The following is a 20,711-nucleotide window of genomic DNA, read 5'->3' as shown; positions in this document are numbered from 1 at the left end:
CCTGCCTCTCTGCCTAATTGTGATCTCTGTCTGTCAAATAAATAAATAAAATCTTTAAAAAAAGATTAAAAAATTTAAGAAGAAAATGAAAGAATATACAAATAAATCCATGAACACAAGATAACTTTTCCATTTATTTGTATAAATATGCATATCAAGGCATCAGTCTGGCTGCAGGCTGTCATACATTCATGGATACAGATCTCATATTTTTTTTAATCCTCAGTCATTTGAGGGTTGGCTCCTAGGAAAGAAATTTGACCAGAATTTGAGCCCCACAAGTCTCAGGATGACTTTCTAACCTTGTCTGGCTGATATATCTCTACCCCCTCATAGCCCATGTCCCTCTGTTGGTTCTGTTCTTTATACTTCTGTAGGCAGGTTTGAATGCCTACATATTACGCAGTTTCCCTGGGCTCAGATGAGGAATTCGCTTCTCTAAACAACCCCAAAATATATTTCCCTAGTATTCAGCTACTACAAATAATCTGCCTTCAGAAACTGACTCAGGGAGGTCCCATTCTTGATACTAACTGTCAAGTCCTCTTCTCCTTCCCAATGCCTGGGAAAAGGAAAACTTTTAACTATGACATCTAATGGTCATATACTATTACGCATGACATGCCACTTCTAACTGCCAAACCAGAATCATGAACATTTACTTGGTTTGGTTTTCTTTTTTCTTTTAGGATTTGTGCGTCTAGCTGGAGGGGATGGACCCTGCTTAGGGCGGGTAGAAGTGCATTCTGGAAAAGACTGGGTTCCACTGTCTGATGGGAACTTTACGCTACTCACTGCCCAGGTCATCTGTGCGGAGCTGGGGTGTGGCAAAGCTGTGTCTTTCCTGGGAGATATGTCTATCAAAGAGTCATATAGAGTCTGGCCTAAAGAATTCCAGTGTAAGGGGCATGAACCTGAGCTCTGGTTTTGCCACAACGAGTCCTGTCCAGGAGATGCATGCCACCGTGGGGCTGTTCAAGTTTTCTGTTCAGGTGAGATGCAGAGTGGGACTTCAACCTTGCCACATACTCTCCTGGGGTAAGAAAGACATGATATTTGTCTGAAATATTGTCTTCTCCCATTAGTGTACACAGAAGTCCGGCTCATGAAAAATGGTATCTCTCAGTGTGAGGGACAAGTGGAAATGCATATTTCTGGACAGTGGAAAACACTCTGTGCCTCACATTGGAATATGGCCAATGCCAATGTTGTTTGTCAACAGCTTGGCTGTGGAGTTGCTGTCTCTACTCCAAAAGGAGCATACTTTGTGGAAGGAGGTGATAAAATTTGGGAAGCTCGATTTCACTGCTCAGGGGCTGAGTCTTTTTTGTGGAATTGCCCTGTGACTGCCCTGGGCATTCCTAGTTGTACCCATGGAAACACAGCCTCAGTGATCTGCTCAGGTAAGAGAGAGGAAATGGTTAACTGGTAATTAGGATGCTTCTTGAGTGAAATGTCCTTAAGAGCAGAGACTGTGGAGAAATTATTTTTAAAATGAGATAGTCCATGATAAAACATAGTTCTTTTCATTGTTCATTTGCCTTTCAGTTCAAGGCAAGGAATGTTAAGAGGGATATCTTTTAAAATTAACACTATTATTTAAATATATCTGAGAATTATTTACAGAGAAAGTCTGTAAGTAGTAAGCATGTACTTCAGTGAATCATAACAACACGAATACTGTGTACCCCCAACCCAGATCAACAAAGAGATCATTGGCAGCATCTCGGAAGCCACGTTCATACCCTACCAGTCCCTATGCCCACCATTTTCTCTGAAGAAAACCAGTCTCCTCATTTCTATGCTATAGAATAGTTTTTTTTTTCTATTTCGAACTTTATATAAAATCATATAGTATGTTTCATTTTGTATCTAACTTCTTTGATTCCATACTGTGTGCACGATTCATGCATGTAGTTGTTTATAGCTGTGTTTCACTCATTTTTATTATTGTGACATATCCCATTGAATGACCATGTGACCAGGTATTGATCCATCAACCAACGGTGGAGTTTTTATTTATTTCCACTTCTCAGTGATTACAAATAGTGATGTTGCAGATAACTGTGACAATGACTTGTGGTATAAATAGGTATGTATTTATTTTGGGTGTTTAACTCTTGCCCTTTCATTTTTACTCTCTTAATGGTGTTCATTGATAAGCCAAGTTCTTGAATTTAACAAGGTTCCATTTATCAACTTTTTTTCCCCCACATACTGCTTCTTATGTCCTTTGAAGAGAACTTTGTCTGCCCTAAGATCCTGAAGATATTCCTCTATGGTTTAGTTATCTTTATTTCACATTTTGTTATATAGTCCTGTAATTGGTTTTCATATGTGATAGGGATCAAATTTTATATTTTTACATGAATATTTAATAGACTCAGAATCCTTCTTTCTTATAATTTATAATTTTTAATTTTTTATTAACATACAATGTATTATTAGCCCCAGGGGTACAGGTCTGTGAATTGCCAGGTTTACACACTTCACAGCACTCACCCACTCACCATAGCACATACCTTCCCCAGTGTCCATAACCCAACCACCCTTTCCCTACCCCCCCTACCCCCAGCAACCCTCAGTATGTTTTGTGAGATTAAGAGTCTCTTATGGTTTGTCTCCCTCCCCATCCCATCTTGTTTCATTTATTCCTTTCCTACCCCCCTGACCCCCCACTTTGCCTCTCAAAATCCTCATATCAGGGAGATCATATGATAATTGTCTTTCTCTGATTGACTTATTTCACTCAGTAATAATACCCTCTAGTTCCATCCACGTCGTGGCAATTGGCAAGATTTAATTTCTCTTGATGGCTGCATAGTATTCCATTGTGTGTGTGTGTGTGTGTGTGTGTGTGTGTGTGTGTGTGTATACCTCATCTTCTTTATCTATTCATCTGTTGATGGACATCTAGGTTCTTTCCATAGTTTGGCTATTGTGGACATTGCTGCTATAAACATTTGGGTGCACATGCCCCTTCAGATCACTACATTTGTATCTTTAGGGTAAATACCCAGTAGTGCAATTGGTGGGTCGTAGGGTAGCTCTATTTTCAAATTTTTGAGGAACCTCCATGCTGTTTTCCAGAGTGGTTGCACCAGCTCATATTCCCACCAACAGTGTAGGAGGGTTCCCCTTTCTCTGCATCCTTGCCAGCATCTGTCATTCCCTGACTTGCTAATTTTAGCCATTCAGAATCCTTCCTTAAAAAGACACTTTCCCCACTACAGTGCCACCTTGGTCATAATGAGTCTACAGTATATCTGGGTCATCTTCTGGACTCCAATCTCTTTTATTGTATCATTGTCTATTTTGGCATGAATGCCTCAGTTCAGTAATTATTATAACTTTGTAGTATGTATTTAAAATTTTTTAAATTAACATATAATGTATTATTAGCCCCAGAGATACAGGTCTGTGAATCGTCAGGCTTACACACTTCACAGCACCCACCATAGCACATACCCTCCCCAATGTCCATGTAGTATGTCTTGATATGTGGTAAAATTTTACCTTTAACTTCATTGTTTTTCTTCTCAAGATCGTTGTTGATCAGTGTTGAACATTCTTGGCTTTTTCCATATAAATTTTATAATTAGCTTGTTATTTTTCACCAAAAAGAGCTTGATGATCTTGTCCAAGATGGTTACATAAGCGACTCTAGAGCTTACCACCTCTTACAGACACACATTTCCAACTCTTATAAGTGAGGTAGGAATTATTCTCTCTCTCTTTTTTAATTTTTTGGAAGACTGGGTGTTAACTCTTTTTTCCTTTGCATTAAACTTCTTATTTTTAAACAAACATAAACTTACAGAAAAGTTGCAAAAATCATGTAAATATCAGAAAGGAGCCATAAATATAAAAATATAACTGGGTTATTAGAAGAAAGGTGAATTACAGACCACTTTTTCTTTATGGATTCAGAATTCATGAAGTAAATGTAAGCAAATTAAATCTGGAGATGTAAAAAAATTAATACACCACAACCAGACAGAGTTTGTCCCAGAAATGCAGTTATTATAAGATGTACCAATTAACGAAACTAAACAAGAAAAAAATCACATAATCTTTTCATCAGATATGGAAAGGCATTTGGAAAGATTCAAGAATGATACATGATAACATCTCTTAGCATATTGAAAATAGAAGGAGTTTTCATCAGTCTGTTAAAGACCATATTACAAAAATCCAGAGCAAATATCACACTAATGGTGAAATATTGAAATATTTTTCCCTGGGATGAGGGAGATGATATTAATATCTATTACCATTTTTATCCAACAATTTACTGGGGGGCAAAATTATTTAAAAGTAAAAGAACTAAAATGGAAGAAATAAAATTTACAACAGGATTGCAAAAAATGCACAAATGCATAAAACTCAAAGGAATCTGTAGTTAGATTACTAGAAGTTACAGTCTAATTATAACATTGCTGGATACAAAATCATGTGCAAAATATATACAAAATTTTTAAAATTAATATTAGCAAATAGTATCAATAAAAAGATGATAAAATGAAAAGATATACTAGTCATGATAAGATAAAAAACATAAACCACCAGGGAGAAAATCTGGTTAAAAATATAAAAGATAACAAATAACATGGAGGACATGGGGAGTTAGAGAGGAGAAGGGAGTTGGGGGAAATTGGAAGGGGAGGTGAACCATGAAAGACTGTGGACTCTGAAAAACAGTCTGAGGGTTTTGAAGGGGCGGGGGGTGGGAGGTTGGGGTACCAGGTGGTGGGTATTATAGAGGGCACGGATTGCATGGAGCACTGGGTGTGGTGCAAAAATAATGAATACTGTTATGCTGAAAATAAATAAAAATAAATTTAAAAAAAAGCAGGGGGAAATGTGTTATTAAAGGTACTGAAATAGGGGCACCTGGGTGGCTTAGTTGGTTAAGCCTCTGTCTTCAGCTCAGGTCATGATCCCAGGGTCAGTGGATTGAGCCCCGCATTGGGCTCCCAGCTCAGCAGGAAGCCCGCTTCTCCCTCTCCCTCTCCCCGTGCTTGTGTTCCCTCTCTCATTGTCTCTCTCTGTCAAATAAATAAAGTCTTAAAAAAAAAACATAAAAGATCTCCAAGAGAGATTAAAGATGTTTAAAAATGAAGAGATACAGCATATAAATGAATTGAAAATATTAAATATAGTCAGCTACCTCAAAGTTCATCTGTAAATTAACTCCAATCTCAATCAAAATGGACAATTTATTAGCAAAAATTTTTTTAAATTTCAGCTTGATTGAGATATAACTGACAAAATTGTAAGACCGTCCAAGTGTACCATGAGGTGACTGGATATACATATACTTTGTGACAGGATTCCCCCCATTCTAGTTAATTAACACAGCCATGGCCTCACAAATTTACCTTTCTGTGTGTGTGTGAAACATTTAAGTTAGACTCTTACAGCAAATTTCAATTATACAATATGGTGTTATCAACTATGGTCACTATGTTATGCATGAGACCCTCAGAACTGATTTATTTTATAATTGGAAGTCTGTACATTTTTACACAGCTCTCCCTACTTCCTCATCCCCCAGCCTCTGGCAATAGTTATGCTACTCCACATTTCTGTGATTTTGATTTTGTTTCTCTTTCAAATTTTTATTTAAATTCTAGTTCATAGAATTTAGTGATTCATCACTTACAACCCCCAGTGCTCATCACAGGTGCCCTCCTTAATGCCCATCATGTATTTAGCCCTTCTCCCCGCCCACCTCCCTCCATCAACCCTGTTCATTCTCTGTAGTTAAGAGTTTGCTTCTCTCTCTCTCTTTTTTCTCCTTCCCTTTTGTTCATCTGTTTTGTTTCTTAAATTCTACATATGAGTGAAAACACATGATATTTGTCTTTCTCTGACTGACTTATTTTGCTTATTAGCATCATACTGATTTTGATTTTTTTTTGGATTCTACCTAAAAATGATATCATGTAATACCGGTCTTTGTCCTTCTGGCTAATCCTATTTAGTGTAATGCCTGCACTTTCCATCCCTGTTGTCCCAAGTGGCAGGGTTTCCTTCTTCCTCATGGCTGAATAATATTACATTATATATGGTACATCTTCTTTAGCTATTCATCTTCTGACTGATTACCATTGTTGTAATTCTGTTTTCTAGTTCATAAGTCTGATTAAGAATTTCCCGACTGTCCCTAATGTGAACTTCACAACAAAAAAAGAGTTGAGGAAATATGCTGCATTCAGTTGTCTTCCTTTCAGTGTTCTCTAACCAGGGACTCTTCCTGAATCTCACTTTGTATTTCGTGACATCAACTTTTTAAAGAATACAGGCCAATTATTATGTAGACTTTCCTTTCAATTTGAGTTGTGGCCATAATCAGGAGAATTAAATAAGTGGAAGCATGGTAAATTGGTGTTACATACCATCCTGCCTGAATGCAAATTGGGATTTGGCTGTTTTCAAAGTAGAAATTGAAAGTATTAGCAAAGTCAATCACTGAACACCAATCTTCCTTTGTTGCACAGTATAAATCCTGTGTTTCCAGCTTAATCCTATTTTGGTAAAAAAAAAAAAAAAAAAAATATATATATATATATATATATATATATAAACACATTTTAATGATTTTTCAAAATTGTTTTCAAAAAACAAATTTAACGATTTTTAAAATGTCATTTTGTGTGTGTGTGGGGGGAGTATAAGATGTGATCAGCCTTGCTAAATGAGCTGTATGCCCTGGGAATAATGTGTATTCTGTGGGTTTGTAAATAAACAATATTTATTTATCAGTAAATAAATATTTACTGGGTTTGTAAATAAACAATATTTATTTATCAGTAAATAAATATTTATTGACTGATTTGCTGGTTGCTCTCAGTTACTGAGACTGATGGAAGTTATTTTCTGGTTACTATTGCATAATAAATTTCTTCCCAATCTAGCCACTTAAAGCAACTATATGTTAATTTACATAACATAGATCACTGCTCATTTCCCCTCCAGCTTCCAGTCACATTTTCCTTACCTCCTTTAAGTCCTCATTGACAGCATCGACCCAGCCCATCCAGCTTCTGCCTGTTACTTTGTTTCAAGAATGTCACATGTTTTAGGTGGCATCACAGTTTGGGGCTATTACAGATAAAGATACTATAACCATGCCTATTCAAGTCCTTTTGAAGACAAACATTTCATTTGTCTTCAGTAAATGCTCAGTATTATGGCATGTATAAGTTTTCTGGTTCCTAACGCTGCATAACAAAAATTTGGCATTGTCAGAAGCAGAACTTTCCGTAAAGTGGTGAAATCTACAATTCTAGTAAACTTGCTGTTATGTTTCAGCTTTCATCTCAGACCCCAGCACTAGGTTACTCTTGAGTTTAATTCAGTTTCCTGTTCCTCAACACTCCTAACCCTCTGACCATGCTGTTTCTGCAGGAAACCAGACCCAGGTGCTACCCCAGTGCAACGACTCTGTGTCTGAACCCGAGGGCTCTGCAGCCTCACAGGAGAGTGCAGCCACCTGCTCAGGTGAGGGGTCCCAGGGGCAAGAAAGTCCTTCTCCTTTCCTGTGAAATGCTCCAGTGGCTTGGTTTTCTCCTCAGATAGCAGACAGCTCCGCCTGGTGGACGGAGGCGGTCCCTGTGCCGGCAGAGTGGAGATCCTTCACCAGGGCTCCTGGGGCACCATCTGTGATGACAGCTGGGACCTGAGTGATGCCCACGTGGTGTGCAGACAGCTGGGCTGCGGAGAAGCCCTCAATGCCACAGTCTCTGCTCACTTCGGGGAGGGATCGGACCCTATCTGGCTGGACGACCTGGAGTGCACAGGAAAGGAGTCCCACATTTGGAAGTGTCCTTCCCGGGGCTGGGGACAGCACGACTGCAGACACAAGGAGGATGCAGGGGTCATCTGCTCAGGTCTGCCTGCACGCTGTCTACAGGCTGGGAGAGGAGGTGTGGGCTCTGGAGGATGGGAGTCTGAGCCCTGAAGGGTGTTTCTGAAAGGGCCAGAGGAGACTTCCTTCCACACTGCCTTTTTAGATATAAAGATTAGGTGCTTCTTTTCCTCCTGCGGCATCTGAGGTTCAGGTTCTTCCTTCACAGCAAGAGCTCCTGACAGAGCCATTTCCTACAATTTCCATTTGAAAGCAGGGCTTGGTCTTCAGATCTCTTTGGTGGTAAAGTCTTGAGATCCTATTGCTGTCGAAATGCATTACTATATAATGAGTGGTAGAAACAACACAATTTATCAATGTATAGTTTTGTACATTAGAAGTCCAACAAGGGTCTCACTGGCTAAAATCAAGGTGTCAAAAGGGCTGCATTCTTTCCGGAGGCTTTGGGGGAGATTTCTTTTCCCTGTCTTCTCTAGTTTCCTAAGGCCAACGTGGGTGGGAGGTAGATCCCTTTCTTTCTCTTCAGGCTGAAAACGTTGCCTTCCTCTGACCATTCTTCCTCAGTCACGTTTCCCTCTGACTGAAGTTGGGAAAGATTTTCCATTTTTAAGGATAGTAGGTCAAAGAGGTGATCGGACTTGGGCTTAACCTGGTCAACCCACACTACTCCAGGTTAATCTCACCATCCTAAGGTCCCTATCTTAATCATGTCTGAAAAGTGTCCTTTGCATGTAAAGTAACATATTTACACAACACCTTTGGGGGGCCATTATTCAGCTTATCACCCCACTTTCCACACTCAGGAAGCAGGATTCAGTTTTTCCTCTGGGTAGAGTGCCCAGGTGGCTATTCTTCTCTGTTCATATTCTACTACATCGCTGTGGGGGAAATAGAAACCCAGACACAAACACACAAAATCAGGGAAAAGGGAGGTCAGTTTCAGTCTTGCCACCTAGTGGGTCCTTCCTCAGCAGAGTCAGGGATGAGTGTTAATAGTCTCTGGCATGGAGAAAAAAAATCAAGGGCGCTGAGTGGAATGCTTACTGTGGACTCTTTCCCCCTCTCTCGCCTTCCCATTTAGACTTCCTGAAGCTCAGGGTGGTGAGCGAGGACCAGGAGTGTGCTGGGTGGCTGGAAGTTTTCTACAACGGGACCTGGGGCAGTGTCTGCCACAGCCCCATGGCAGACATCACCTTGTCCATCATCTGTAGACATCTTGGCTGTGGAGACAGTGGGACGGTCAGCGACTCCATAGTTCCCAGGGAAGGTTCTAGACCTCGGTGGGTGGATCAAATCCAGTGTCGGAAAACCGATTCCTCTCTCTGGCAATGTCCTTCTGACCCCTGGAGACGCAATTCATGTTTTCTACAAGAGGAAGCTTATATCTCCTGTGCAGGTAATTTACTGTTTCCATGTGTCTGTCCCAGTCCTGTAGGATGTTGTTAGTGAGATTTTATCATCAAATCAAAGGGTGAGTTTAAGGTAAGAGTACAACATGAAGTTTGGATGATTATTTAATTTACATGTTCCAATCTTGTTTCACAGGAAAAAAATAAAGAAACCAGTATCAAGAGCAGTTTACATTAAAAATACCAAAAGGATTGCATTGAAAACAAGCAATACCCTGATAAACTTTCTAAGCAATTGCCAATTAGTTAGTAATAGTTAAGTGATATCCCAACACGTTAAAGTGAATAAGGGGCCAAGTAAGAAATCAACCTAATTGTTTTGTCTCTTAAGCTAATGGTAACTTTACCCTGGAATGTAACCACACCAATCAGACTAGCCCTCCAGTCAGCCTTTTGGTAGATAGTAACTGAGTGCCTTGTACGCACAAGTTTATGCTGCAGGTGAGAGGATGGAGAAGAGAAGAAAGTGTAGTCTCTGCCATCATGGAGCTTACAGTCCCGTTTTGAAAACTCTCATTAGGCAGAAATTTCATAAAGAGTTAGAAAGTGCTGTGGAACTGTGGAATTGGTGTAAAAGAGGAAATCATACTTAGAGTGAAAGGTGAAGGGTGAGTAAGAATTTCTCAGAGGAAAGTGGAGAGATCGCTTGGGTCAGTGTACATACTGAGGTAAGAGAAAACATGGCATCTTTGAGGCATGAGAAAAATCCCATCATGGCCAGAGCAGAAAATGGTGAGGTAGAGGGGAGCAGGGTTCCCCTGGAATGATGAGCAGAGCCAGAGACCTCTCTGAGGCAGAGCCCAGGAAGACATTCCTGTTAAAGAGGCATTTGTTTATCTTCTTGGTTGCCTCATCATGGAGAACTGCTGAGAAGTCAGTAGCCTCATGACCCCATGACTTTCTGCTTGAATTTCTGTCTTCTAAGAGGCCCTCAGAATCTCAGTTTTCAGGGCTGATCCTGTATCCTCTGAGCCTTTCATTAACTACCAAGTGCTTAATCTGTCCCCCTCATCTCACTCTCCCAAAATGTTCTACAGAGCCTTCTGAAGTTGGAGCCCATTATCTTCAAACTCTCTTATGTCCTCCAAGTTCCCTTCACTTTGGTGTTTGGACCAAAACCTGCTTTTTCCCTGAAGACACCGATTTCTTCCTCACTTGGAGGCTCTTTTTTTTCCTCCTCTCAACACTCTTTTCTCTAAGACTTGGAATAGATGTACTTCTTGCTCTCAGTTGCCATTTTCAATGATTCCTCCTCTGTGTCTCTTTTAACATCCAGCTACTTGAAATTCATGCCATGAGGCAATAAATACCACCTAGTACTTCTGCTATCATCATCCTAACTTTCTGGTCACTTCCCCTGTCCACTGAAGACTGCAACACCAGACTCACCAAGTTCCTCGTCTCTGTCTTACTCCTGGAACCATTGGTACTTCCTCCAATACCCTTAAACACAACTGACAGAGCAGCCTCACCTCTCAGCTCATTGACTTCCTCCTATCTCTGCCTATGCATACACCACTGACCTCCAACTACAGTACAGCTTGAAATCTTGATTTCTTTATTCCATTCTCTGACCAGTGTTTCCTATCCTTATGGCTCCTAACCCATATGCTTCATTTCAAATAATTTCTTGTGCTCATGGAGTTGCCCAAACTTTTCCCCTATCAGTTTTTTCTTACTTTTCTACTCTCCATCTATCTGCACATTTTTTTCTTAGTCAGATTAGATAATATGATCCAACATTATAATTCTTCTCCTTTAATTTCTACAATTCCCTTGCTTCCTCTTTGTCAGCCTCACCTGACAAACTCCAGACCTGGTTAAAGTCAACTACCTGAGTACTCCTTGTCTGCACTGGACTAAGGCAAAGGTGGGGAAAGAACACATAGTCAAGTGGCTACTCTACTTTCGAATTCATGGACCCAATCTCTACTGGGGGTTCCATAGTGTCTTTGAGGACTACTATACATCTTCAATATGTGTGCTTGCCCTAAATTTAAAATGGTGTTTTATGTATTTTCCGCTTTCCTCACATTGTCAACACCTGATCCCCACCATCTAGTCTCAAATCATGATCTTGCCTCTTACCTCACTGAGAAATTAGAACAGTTGGCTGCAAACTCCTCCTCTGCCTTTCACCAAATCTTCTTACTTGTGGTGTCTTCGCCCACTGTACTTGTTTGACCTCCTGGGTCAGTGGCCTCAGGCCTCATATTAGGCCAGCTCTTCTGCTCAGGCTGTGGATCCTAACTGCACTTGTCAAAGTCTTCACTTTTATTCCCTCTTCTAGTGCCATCAACTTTCCCCATCTCCTGGTTTATTCTCATCTATATATAGATGAGAATATATATATATATATATATATATATATATATATATATATATATGTGTGTGTATATATATATATGTGTGTTTGTATGGCTCTCATCTTGAAAAAGACCTGAATAGTTTTCCTTGACTTCCTTGCTACTGTCCCTCTCTCTTCTCCTTTGTCCACAGCCAAGTTTCTGAAAGTATGGTCAGTAACCACTCAGGGTCCTCAATAATTTCCCCTCTTCTACTATTCTAAACTCATCCAGTTAAGCGTTAGGGTCCACCATTCCTCTGAACTGGTAATGAAATGTAGCAGACTTTCCTCTCCAGTATTCATGAATTTTCAGCAGTGTTCAGCAGGTTCGCTTCTCATTCCTTCTCTCTCTTTTTTTTTTTTTTCTCTTGGCGGTCACTCCATCTCCCTGATTGTTAGATAGAGTTGAGATCACTGGGAATATAAATGCTCCTTAAACAGACTCCAGGGAACCTAACTTTTTAAATATAGTACAGTCTGTGAACAGACATGGAGTCTCATGCAGAGCAGACAGAGAAACAAGAACCCAAACAATACTGTGTTTGGAACTCGGGTTCCTTTCAAGGAAAGGGGGATGTTTATATATATTAAATTCTACTTCACTATGCTGGAAATAAAAAAAAAAAATAAAAAAATAAAATGAAAAAAAAAAAATTCTACTGAGGTTTCAAGAACACTTGAGCTGAAAAGTACCCAACAGATTTTGGGCATTGTGTGTTATTGACTGGTTAATAAGAACACTTTTGAGGCAGGGTAGAAACCAGAAATAAAAGTATCAATGAGGTGATGTAGCAGAAAAGCATACAGCACTTTTGAGAAACTGTGAAGGGCAAAGAGTGAGAAGTAAGGTGCTGAAGTGTAGTATTCAGTGCGGGAAATAGATTTATTTGTTGTTGTGTAATAGGGTGATCTACTTTTATTTTTATTTATTATTATTTTTTAATTTATTTTTTATTTTCAGCATAACAGTATTCATTATTTTTACACCACACCCCGTGCTCCATGCAATCCGTGCCCTCTATAATACCCACCACCTGGTACCCCAACCTCCCATCCCCCGCCCCTTCAAAACGTTCAGATTGTTTTTCAGAGTCCATAGTCTCTCATGGTTCACCTCCCCTTCCAATTTCCCCCAACTCCCTTCCCCTCTCTGTCTCCCCATGTCCTCCATGCTATTTGTTATGCTCCACAAATAAGTGAAACCATATGATAATTGACTCTCTCTGCTTGACTTATTTCCCTCAGCATAATCTCTTCCAGTCCCGTTCATGTTGCTACAAAAGTTGGTATTCGTCCTTTCTGATGGAGGCATAATACTCCATGGTGTAAATGGACCATATCTTCCTTATCCATTCGTCCGATGAAGGGCATCTTGGTTCTTTCCACAGTTTGGCGACCGTGGCCATTGGTGCTATAAACATTGGGGTACAGATGGCCCTTCTTTTCACTGCATCTGTATCTTCGGGGTAAATACCCAGGAGTGCAATGGCAGGGTCATAGGGAAGTTCTATTTTTAATTTCTTGAGGAATCTCCACACTGTTCTCCAAAGTGGCTGCACCAACTTGCATTCCCACCAATGGTGGAAGAGGGTTCCCCTTTCTCCACATCCTCTCCAACACATGTTGTTTCCTGTCTTGTTAATTTTGGCCATTCTAACTGGTGTAAGGTGGTATCTCAATGTGGTTTTAATTTGAATCTCCCTGATGGCTAGTGATGATGAACATTTTTTCATGTGTCTGATAGCCATTTGTATGTCTTCATTGGAGAAGTGTCTGTCTATATCTTCTGCCCATTTTTTGATATGATTGTCTGTTTCGTGTGTGTTGAGTTTGAGGAGTTCATTATAGATCCTGGATACAACAGTGATCTACTTTTAGAAGTGACACTGGCACATTTCATTTTCTGGGTTATGTGTCTCCAGTACAAAAACAACTGGAAACCATGTCACAGGAAGTCTGTAACTAGGCTAATTAGCAAAAGTGCCAGAATAGATGTAACTTGACTGTTGAACTTTGAAGGACTTTACCGTGGAAGGAGACGAATCACCATGAACTAGCTGATGCAGGGGGCAGGACACCAGGCTGATCGATGGGGCTTACAAGGAGGCAGATTTGAGTTCATTCTAAGTAAAAGTAGCATAAAGGTATCTCACCTTGTGATGGTCCCCCAGGAATGAACAATAATGTGAGGTAAAAGAACACTGGAGTCATGGTGGGATGGCCTCTTCCTCTTCCTTACTTTTTTTGCATTTTCATAGTGTTTTCCTTTCCCTTAACATTCTTTTCCAGTTCCTTCTTTCCCCCTCCCCCTTCCCTGCCAGCTCAGGTGTATCTTGGGGGATAGGCTAGGAGTTGCCTGAAGTCCACAGCCAGGGGACAGCATGGTGATAGATATTTCAAAGGCTGAGCTCACTCCCTTCCTTGCTTCTCTTTCCTTACCTCCTTTTCTTGTTTCTGTGTCCCTAAAAGCCGAAGGGATATTAAACTCTAAGACCTTATATTGATGATAATTTTCTACAATCAAACATGACGAGTTGAGTGATAGTGAAGACTCCAGTGCTGAAAGTGAGTGACCACCCAAAGAGGTCCTGCAATCATTTTCTGAGATGTTCACAGGGTAGGAAGTTGGATAGGATCACATGGAAAGAATATGCCAATTCTGGTATTTTATGACAAGTACCATGTATGCTTCTGTTTTCTTGTAATTTTTTGAATTTCTGTTCTTCCTTTGGTTTCCATTTTTTGTCTTTTTTTCATCTCATGTTTGTTATCTGTGTCCTCTCTCCATGTAGTTTTTTGTCAATATATTTGAGTATCATGTAAACATTTCTGTCTCACTCCTTAGCCGTTTGTCTACCTAACTGTTTTTCTCTGAATCCTCTTTATTCCTGTTCTTTATAAAAAGTATCCTCTTAACATAGTAATCTTTGCTTGTGCACATCATATTGAAAAATAGATAAGAAAAGTTTATAATATGTAATTTTCCATTAAAAATATAAATGGAATAGTGAATGCAAATTATCTGATTCAGGATTAAAAAAAAATCCACTATTATTACCACAAACGATTAATATCAATTTGTATTCCCTTTATTAACTTACTTATTAGCAAGAATTTAAAGGAATTATGTTTTACTGGATTTTATTCACCAATTTATTCAATAAATATTTATCAAGCCCCTATACATAGTATTTATAAAAGGTTCTCAATGCACACTTGTTGAATGAATGCATACAATATACCATGTATACATAGCAGAAACATAGAGATGAATAAAACATGCAAAGTGTTTCCTCTCATGGAGTTTGTGTGCGTGTGTGTGTGTGTGTATGCACACATGTCTGCGTTTTATTTATTGTGCAATGTGGAAAGTGAGAAACAAGTAAACAAAATAAACAGATAATGGCTACGATTTCTAGCGAATGTCTCAGTAATTCAGCCCATTAGACTAATTAGGAAGGCTGTTATTTTCACTTGTCCTTTGGGCTGAAGGCAAGCACTTCAGATAATCTTGTTTGGGGAAGAGCACCCCCAGCTGTCCCGGATCTAGCAGTGCCCCCTTGTCTGCTTCTGCAGGAGTGAGACCCAGGAGCTGTCCAACTGCTGCCGCCTGCACAGGTACATAAAGCCCCTCCCCTGTCCCCTGTTGGCTCCCAAGGGCTCCTTCCTTCCCACCAGGGGCAGTAACAGAAGATGCTGCTGCCTTTTCAGACAAAGAGAAGCTCCGACTGAGGGGAGGAGACACGGAGTGCTCAGGGCGAGTGGAGGTTTGGCACGAGGGCTCCTGGGGCACGGTGTGTGATGACTCCTGGAGCCTGGCAGAGGCCGAGGTGGTGTGTCAGCAGCTGGGCTGTGGCTCTGCCCTCGAGGCACTGCAGAAGGCAGCGTTTGGGCCGGGAAATGGGAGCATCTGGCTGGATGAGGTGAAATGCAGGGGCAGGGAGCCTTCCCTGTGGGATTGTGCTGCGGACCCTTGGGGCCAGAACAACTGCAAGCACGAGGAGGATGCTGGGGTGCGGTGCTCTGGTGAGTGGCTCTGGCAGAGCTGGAGCGAGGGTGGGCCAGTGGGGTGGGCTCAGCTAAAGTGGGAAGTTTGCGTTCGCATCTAGATGCTGTCAGCCCTGGATCTGGGAGAGGGGGAGGTCTCAACATTGAGGTTGTGGTAATTGAGGAGTGATTTCAGGGCTCAGGTAGAGAAAATGGGCTGCCCTGCACTCTGATCCAATCCTGGACCGCAAACTCCTATTTTTCTCTCTAGGTGGAAGAACAAGCTTGCAGTCTCCTGCAGGAGGTACAGTGCCACAATCTGGAGGCAGGGGAGAATATTCAGATTTGGGGGACCTGTTCTGTGGAATTTGACAGAATTAGCCAACTCAGGAAAGGAAAGACCCCGGAGAGCCATCTGCTGGTGGGGAGGTCTTAGGGCATTTTCCTTGGGAAACTTCCCTTCACTCCCTTCAAATTTCCACTGCCCTTGGGCCAAGGGAGGCTGGTTCCTGTGCTTCAGAATCTAAGGTTTCCCCACTTGCCCATGAATGTCACTCCCCTGCAGCAAGATGCTTATCCCAGGAGTTGCTTGGTGCTCTGGTCTGGAGAAGTGTGAAGAAAGGGGGCTACAGTTGTGTAAGTTGGCCCAGCACTCCGTTGGACCTCAGTGGAGTAGAATTCAGTTTATCTCAGAATAAAGCCTGGGGGAGTGTCCACCAGGGTCACTGTCAATCCTGTTATGTCTGAGGCTGGGACTTGCCCAGGCTGGAAATGCTGAAGGAGTTTCCCTGGGCACTTGCCCTTCTCCAAATCCTATTGGCTTTGTTCTCCTTAGGGATCAGACAAGGCCCAAATCTCGTCCGTGGTATCTTCTCCCTGTCTGAGATGCTTTGCTTCTTCCTGGGGGCCCTTCTCTTCCTGGTCCTCGTCATCCTGGTGATTCAGATGTACAGATGGAGAGCAAAGCGCAGAGGTGGGCTACAGGGGTACAGGGTAACATGGAAAGTGTATGGAGGCCAGAGACAGGGCCAGGTGGGAGGGGGGAACTGTGTTTGAAAACCTCCATCTGCCCCACATGAAACTCTAAGAGCTGTCTTAGGATTGAACACACGTCAGTCATGGCTTCTCTGTGAGACAAGAAAAAATAGGGGCTGAGCTGTGGACGCAGGGCCAGACAAGGCAGAGAGGTGCAGACAAGGCACATGGGGTGTGAGGAGACTCTACCGGAGTCCTGGCAGCCCTGAGGCTTTTTCCATGTTGACCACTGGGGAGAATGATTTGCTTGTTGGTTCAGGGATGAACTCAGGGACATTTCTCACTTGCTGGTGGTTTGCTCAGCCTTACCCAGTTTTGAAGATGTTCCCAACGAGGCTGTGTACGAGGAGATTGACTATCTTGTGGCAACGAAGGAAGATCTGCTGGGCAGTACTGGTGTGTATCCCTTCCTTGCCCTCCTGGGCCCTCTAGATGTCAGCCCCTCCCCCAGGCCCACTGTCTGTGAGCCAAGGCTTCTCTGCAGACCCTATACTCCCTCATGCTCACAGAAGCAGCCCCTCCAAAGGCAATGGATGGGTTTCTGCTGAGCTCCTGTGAGCTCTGAGCCTTCTCTTTATACCACAGGAGGCACATGTGCTCCAGCATTTCTTCTCACACAGGTCCCACGGGTGTGTGCTGTCTGCTTTATGATTTTTTTTGTTTTATGTTTTTCTCCACATTAGGGGCCCTGTCAGATGACTCCGTGACTAAACTGCCATATTACACTGGGGATGGTGAGGACAACACTGACTTTCAACCTGCTCCAGGTAGTAGAGGTGAACTGTCTCAGCTGGGTATTGGGGGCAGGGGACTTCTTTTCATAGAGATGAGATTCAAGAGGGACAGTCTTCCTTTGACCGGGATTAGTGGGATCTCTTCTCTCCTTCTTCTCTTCTTGCTCTGATGTGCCTCATGGTGAGGCTGGGTTGTCTGTGTCCAGAACAATCCTCATTCAGTTGCAACATACACACTGTTTTGAAAAATAGCATCTGGAAAGTGTAACTGACCAAATATTTTACTAAGGCATACTGGTGCAAGGGTTTCTCTGAAATATGTAGTTTTAATCAGGAAATATTGAGAGGTTTGGATTATTTTTCTGGTTTATGGACTCATCAAAATGAAATACATGACCTTGGAAAAGAACTTTTAAAGCACAGAGTGAATAGTGCCTCTGGTTAGCAGCTATCAGATTCTCTGTGGCAGAAGGGATTTTAGATATTTTCCAGGCCAACCCATTGATTGTGATTCCATCTAAACCCCCAGCTCAGAAGACTGATGCCCCTAGTGAGGACTATGATAATGTTGAAGAGGTCCCAGTGCCTGAGGCTCCTTTTGCCTCCTGGGTGAATGAGGGGGAATTGCCCCCAGGGGAAGAGAATGTGGTGAGGGCCTCTCCAACAGGTGAGTGGGGTTGATTGATCTCTTGTAATCTTTTGTCTCTGTCCTGGAAAGGGTTAATTTGAGCTCCTCATTGCTGATCCTTCTTATAGATTCAAAATTCAGATGACCTCATATCCTTTGACCATCTTCCTCTCTTTTGCGCTGTCACATTCCTTGCGGGCGGTGTTGGTGGGGAGAGAGAATCCCTCTATATTCTTGGTATCTGCATCTGCATAACTTCATCTTTGAGGTGATTGCCTTGAGACATAGGTTAGTTTACCAAGTCCAAAAACAGAATGACTGCTCTTATAACACTTTTGCACTGTCCTATCTCTGAAAGGCATTCAGAGACTTAAGAAATATTGCAATATTGGAATTTGTGAGGCATTTGATCATTTGAGAAGCACTGCAATCATGTTAGCACTAATATGTACAAAGTCTATCATATATGATAGCTTTGAAAATTACAGCCGTGGTGGTGGATTATAGAGTCTCAATTTGTAGGCAGTTCAGCCAATCTGTTCCAGACATTTCAGTGGTCAAATGAAGACACTCATTCTCCAGAGAAGAGTATTTCTCCCTCTGAGGGCCAATGTGACCCTGAGGATGTGGCAACTATGGAAGGATGCTGTGATTGTTTTGGGGGGGGGGCGCATTTAGGAACACAAGTCAAGGCCATCAAGAGCAGAGTGGGATTGTCAGTGAGGACCTGAGATTTTTCCAGGTCTCCTGTACCCTTCTGTTTCTGAATTCGGACCTGTCAATTGTGAAAGGAGAAGTTTGCATGTCCCTTCTTTTTTTTTTTTTTTTTAAGATTTTATTTCTTATTTATTTGACAGAGAGAGAGAGAGAGAGAGAGAGATCACAAGTAGGCAGAGAGGCAGGCAGAGAGAGAGGAAGGGAAGCAGGCTCACTGCTGAGCAGAGAGCCTGATGTGGGGCTCGATCCCAGGACCCCGGGTGAGCCGAAGGCAGAGGCTTTAACCCATTGAGCCACCCAGGCACACCTGCATGTCCCTTCTTCTGATTCTTACCATTCTTGGGCCATTCTTTGCTGAGAAACATGTCTTTATAGAGCACCTGTGTTGGCCATAGATCTCCTGTGATAATAGTGTTTCTGGAGACCCACATGGACTGGATCCTGATAGGATAATCTTGATATATCTTTGCTGTAACTATATTAAATTGTCTGAGCTTTCTTGAATATTACCTGAATCTTTGTCATCATGACTTGACTTGCTTCCACCATGGGGCACTGTCCCGTCTCTTTGTCCCAATTTTAATCAAGCTTCTCTTTAATGTTTCAGGCTCTTCTCTACAGTTCTCCAGAGGGATAGCTGGTCCTGGGAAAGAAGAAGCTAGTCCCTGGCTGCTTCAGGGGGAAGAGGGGGATCCTGGATATGATGACGTTGAACTAAATGCCCCTCAAACATCTACTATGGTTTTCTCATGATGTTGAATTGAAAATAAGATAAGGCCTCAGATACTCTAATTGCCTGTATTTCAGTAGAATAGTGCTGACTTATAATTGTATTATGTGAAATTACTTAAAATGAAATATTCTGAATAAACTACTTTTTGCTTTGTTGATTACTTTGCAAGTTTTGTCTCAATTCAGTTTCCCTCCAAAGAAATACAAGGTGAGTATACTAACTGTTTTCTTATCTCTCCTATGGGCTACTCAAGGCCTTAGTTTGCCTGGGTTCAAGAATGTTCCAGTCTCTCTTTCTTAGACAAAGGACTCTAAACTTGGTCCATATTCATACCCTCATTCTTACCAAGACTAACTCATGGGAAAAAAAAAACCAATCCCGAACATTCATGTATGCTCTTCCTTGAGATATGGTATCATCTGTTTTTAAGCAATTCCTAGGCACCAGATGTGCCTAGGAATTTAAAAAATTGAGGATAGGAGATTGGGTAGGGGAGAGAGTGAAATTCATGGATCAATTAAAGTCCAATTTGGGGCACCTGGATGGCTCAGTTGGTTAAGCATCTGACTCTTGGTTTTGGTCGGGTCATGATCCAGCTCTGTCTTGGGTTTAGCATTGAGCTTGGTGTGGAGTGTGCTTAGGATTCTCTCTCTCCTCTCCCTCTCCCACCCCGCCCAGCATGCTCATGTGCTTGCTCACTCTCTCTCAAAAAAGAAAAAACACAAAACCTTTTTTAAATCCAATTCTTCATAACTATCTTTTCTTATTTCATCTCTTATTCCCTAGGTTATTTTTCCTATTTATTTCTCAAGCCCATACAGATTCCTTCTCATTCTTCTCTCCTATTTGGTGAGTTATCATCTCCTTTTAAATTCTGTCTTCCCTCTCCATCACTTCTTATTTCTTCAGGACATTGTCATTTCCTGTCTGTCCAATTGTAAAGCCTTCTAAGTGAATTATATCAACTGGTATCTTTCTTTACTGCAAGTTGATAAAGGACAAATTGGCATTGACCCATAGACCTGTATCCAAGTGGAACAAGAAGGCAAAGAAGAGACCCAGGTAGAGGAGATCCAAAAGGAATATAGATAGATAAATCAGGAACTATTGGGTTTTATAGATGTGGGTGGAGGGACTTGTCATGATTGAAGTATTTTGATGCTCTATTAGACAATTTATATCAGAGACCTCACTAGGGCAGGGGAAAATTGACCAAAGAGGCACATCCTGAAGTCTCCAAGGCTAGAT

General features: G+C 41.7%; 1 protein-coding gene across 7 annotated transcripts in view; it reads left to right on the top strand.

Annotated features, from left to right (window-relative positions):
- LOC116594044 (antigen WC1.1-like) overlaps positions 1 to 19,620 on the top strand; it is a 51,348-nt gene extending 31,728 nt beyond the window's left edge. For 3 of the 7 annotated variants that reach the window (XM_032348900.1, XM_032348904.1, XM_032348898.1), the window contains 13 exons: positions 690 to 992; positions 1,086 to 1,403; positions 7,414 to 7,506; positions 7,581 to 7,895; positions 8,955 to 9,269; positions 15,206 to 15,247; positions 15,341 to 15,655; positions 15,888 to 15,920; positions 16,452 to 16,589; positions 16,955 to 17,047; positions 17,335 to 17,427; positions 17,915 to 18,052; positions 19,338 to 19,620. In XM_032348900.1, coding sequence (XP_032204791.1) covers positions 690 to 992; positions 1,086 to 1,403; positions 7,414 to 7,506; positions 7,581 to 7,895; positions 8,955 to 9,269; positions 15,206 to 15,247; positions 15,341 to 15,655; positions 15,888 to 15,920; positions 16,452 to 16,589; positions 16,955 to 17,047; positions 17,335 to 17,427; positions 17,915 to 18,052; positions 19,338 to 19,483 — 2,342 coding nt within the window. In that variant the 3' untranslated portion in view covers positions 19,484 to 19,620. The remainder of the gene's footprint in view (positions 1 to 689; positions 993 to 1,085; positions 1,404 to 7,413; positions 7,507 to 7,580; positions 7,896 to 8,954; positions 9,270 to 15,205; positions 15,248 to 15,340; positions 15,656 to 15,887; positions 15,921 to 16,451; positions 16,590 to 16,954; positions 17,048 to 17,334; positions 17,428 to 17,914; positions 18,053 to 19,337) is intronic. The other 4 variants (XM_032348899.1, XM_032348903.1, XM_032348902.1 and 1 more) reach the window with 4 other exon arrangements.
- The last annotated feature ends 1,091 nt before the right edge of the window (positions 19,621 to 20,711 follow it).

This window comes from Mustela erminea, chromosome 6 (assembly GCF_009829155.1).
Source record: "Mustela erminea isolate mMusErm1 chromosome 6, mMusErm1.Pri, whole genome shotgun sequence".
NCBI classification, from domain to species: Eukaryota; Metazoa; Chordata; class Mammalia; order Carnivora; family Mustelidae; genus Mustela; species Mustela erminea.
The sequence above is the reverse complement of the archived record's forward strand: the minus strand, read 5'-3'. Positions and strand labels throughout refer to the sequence as shown.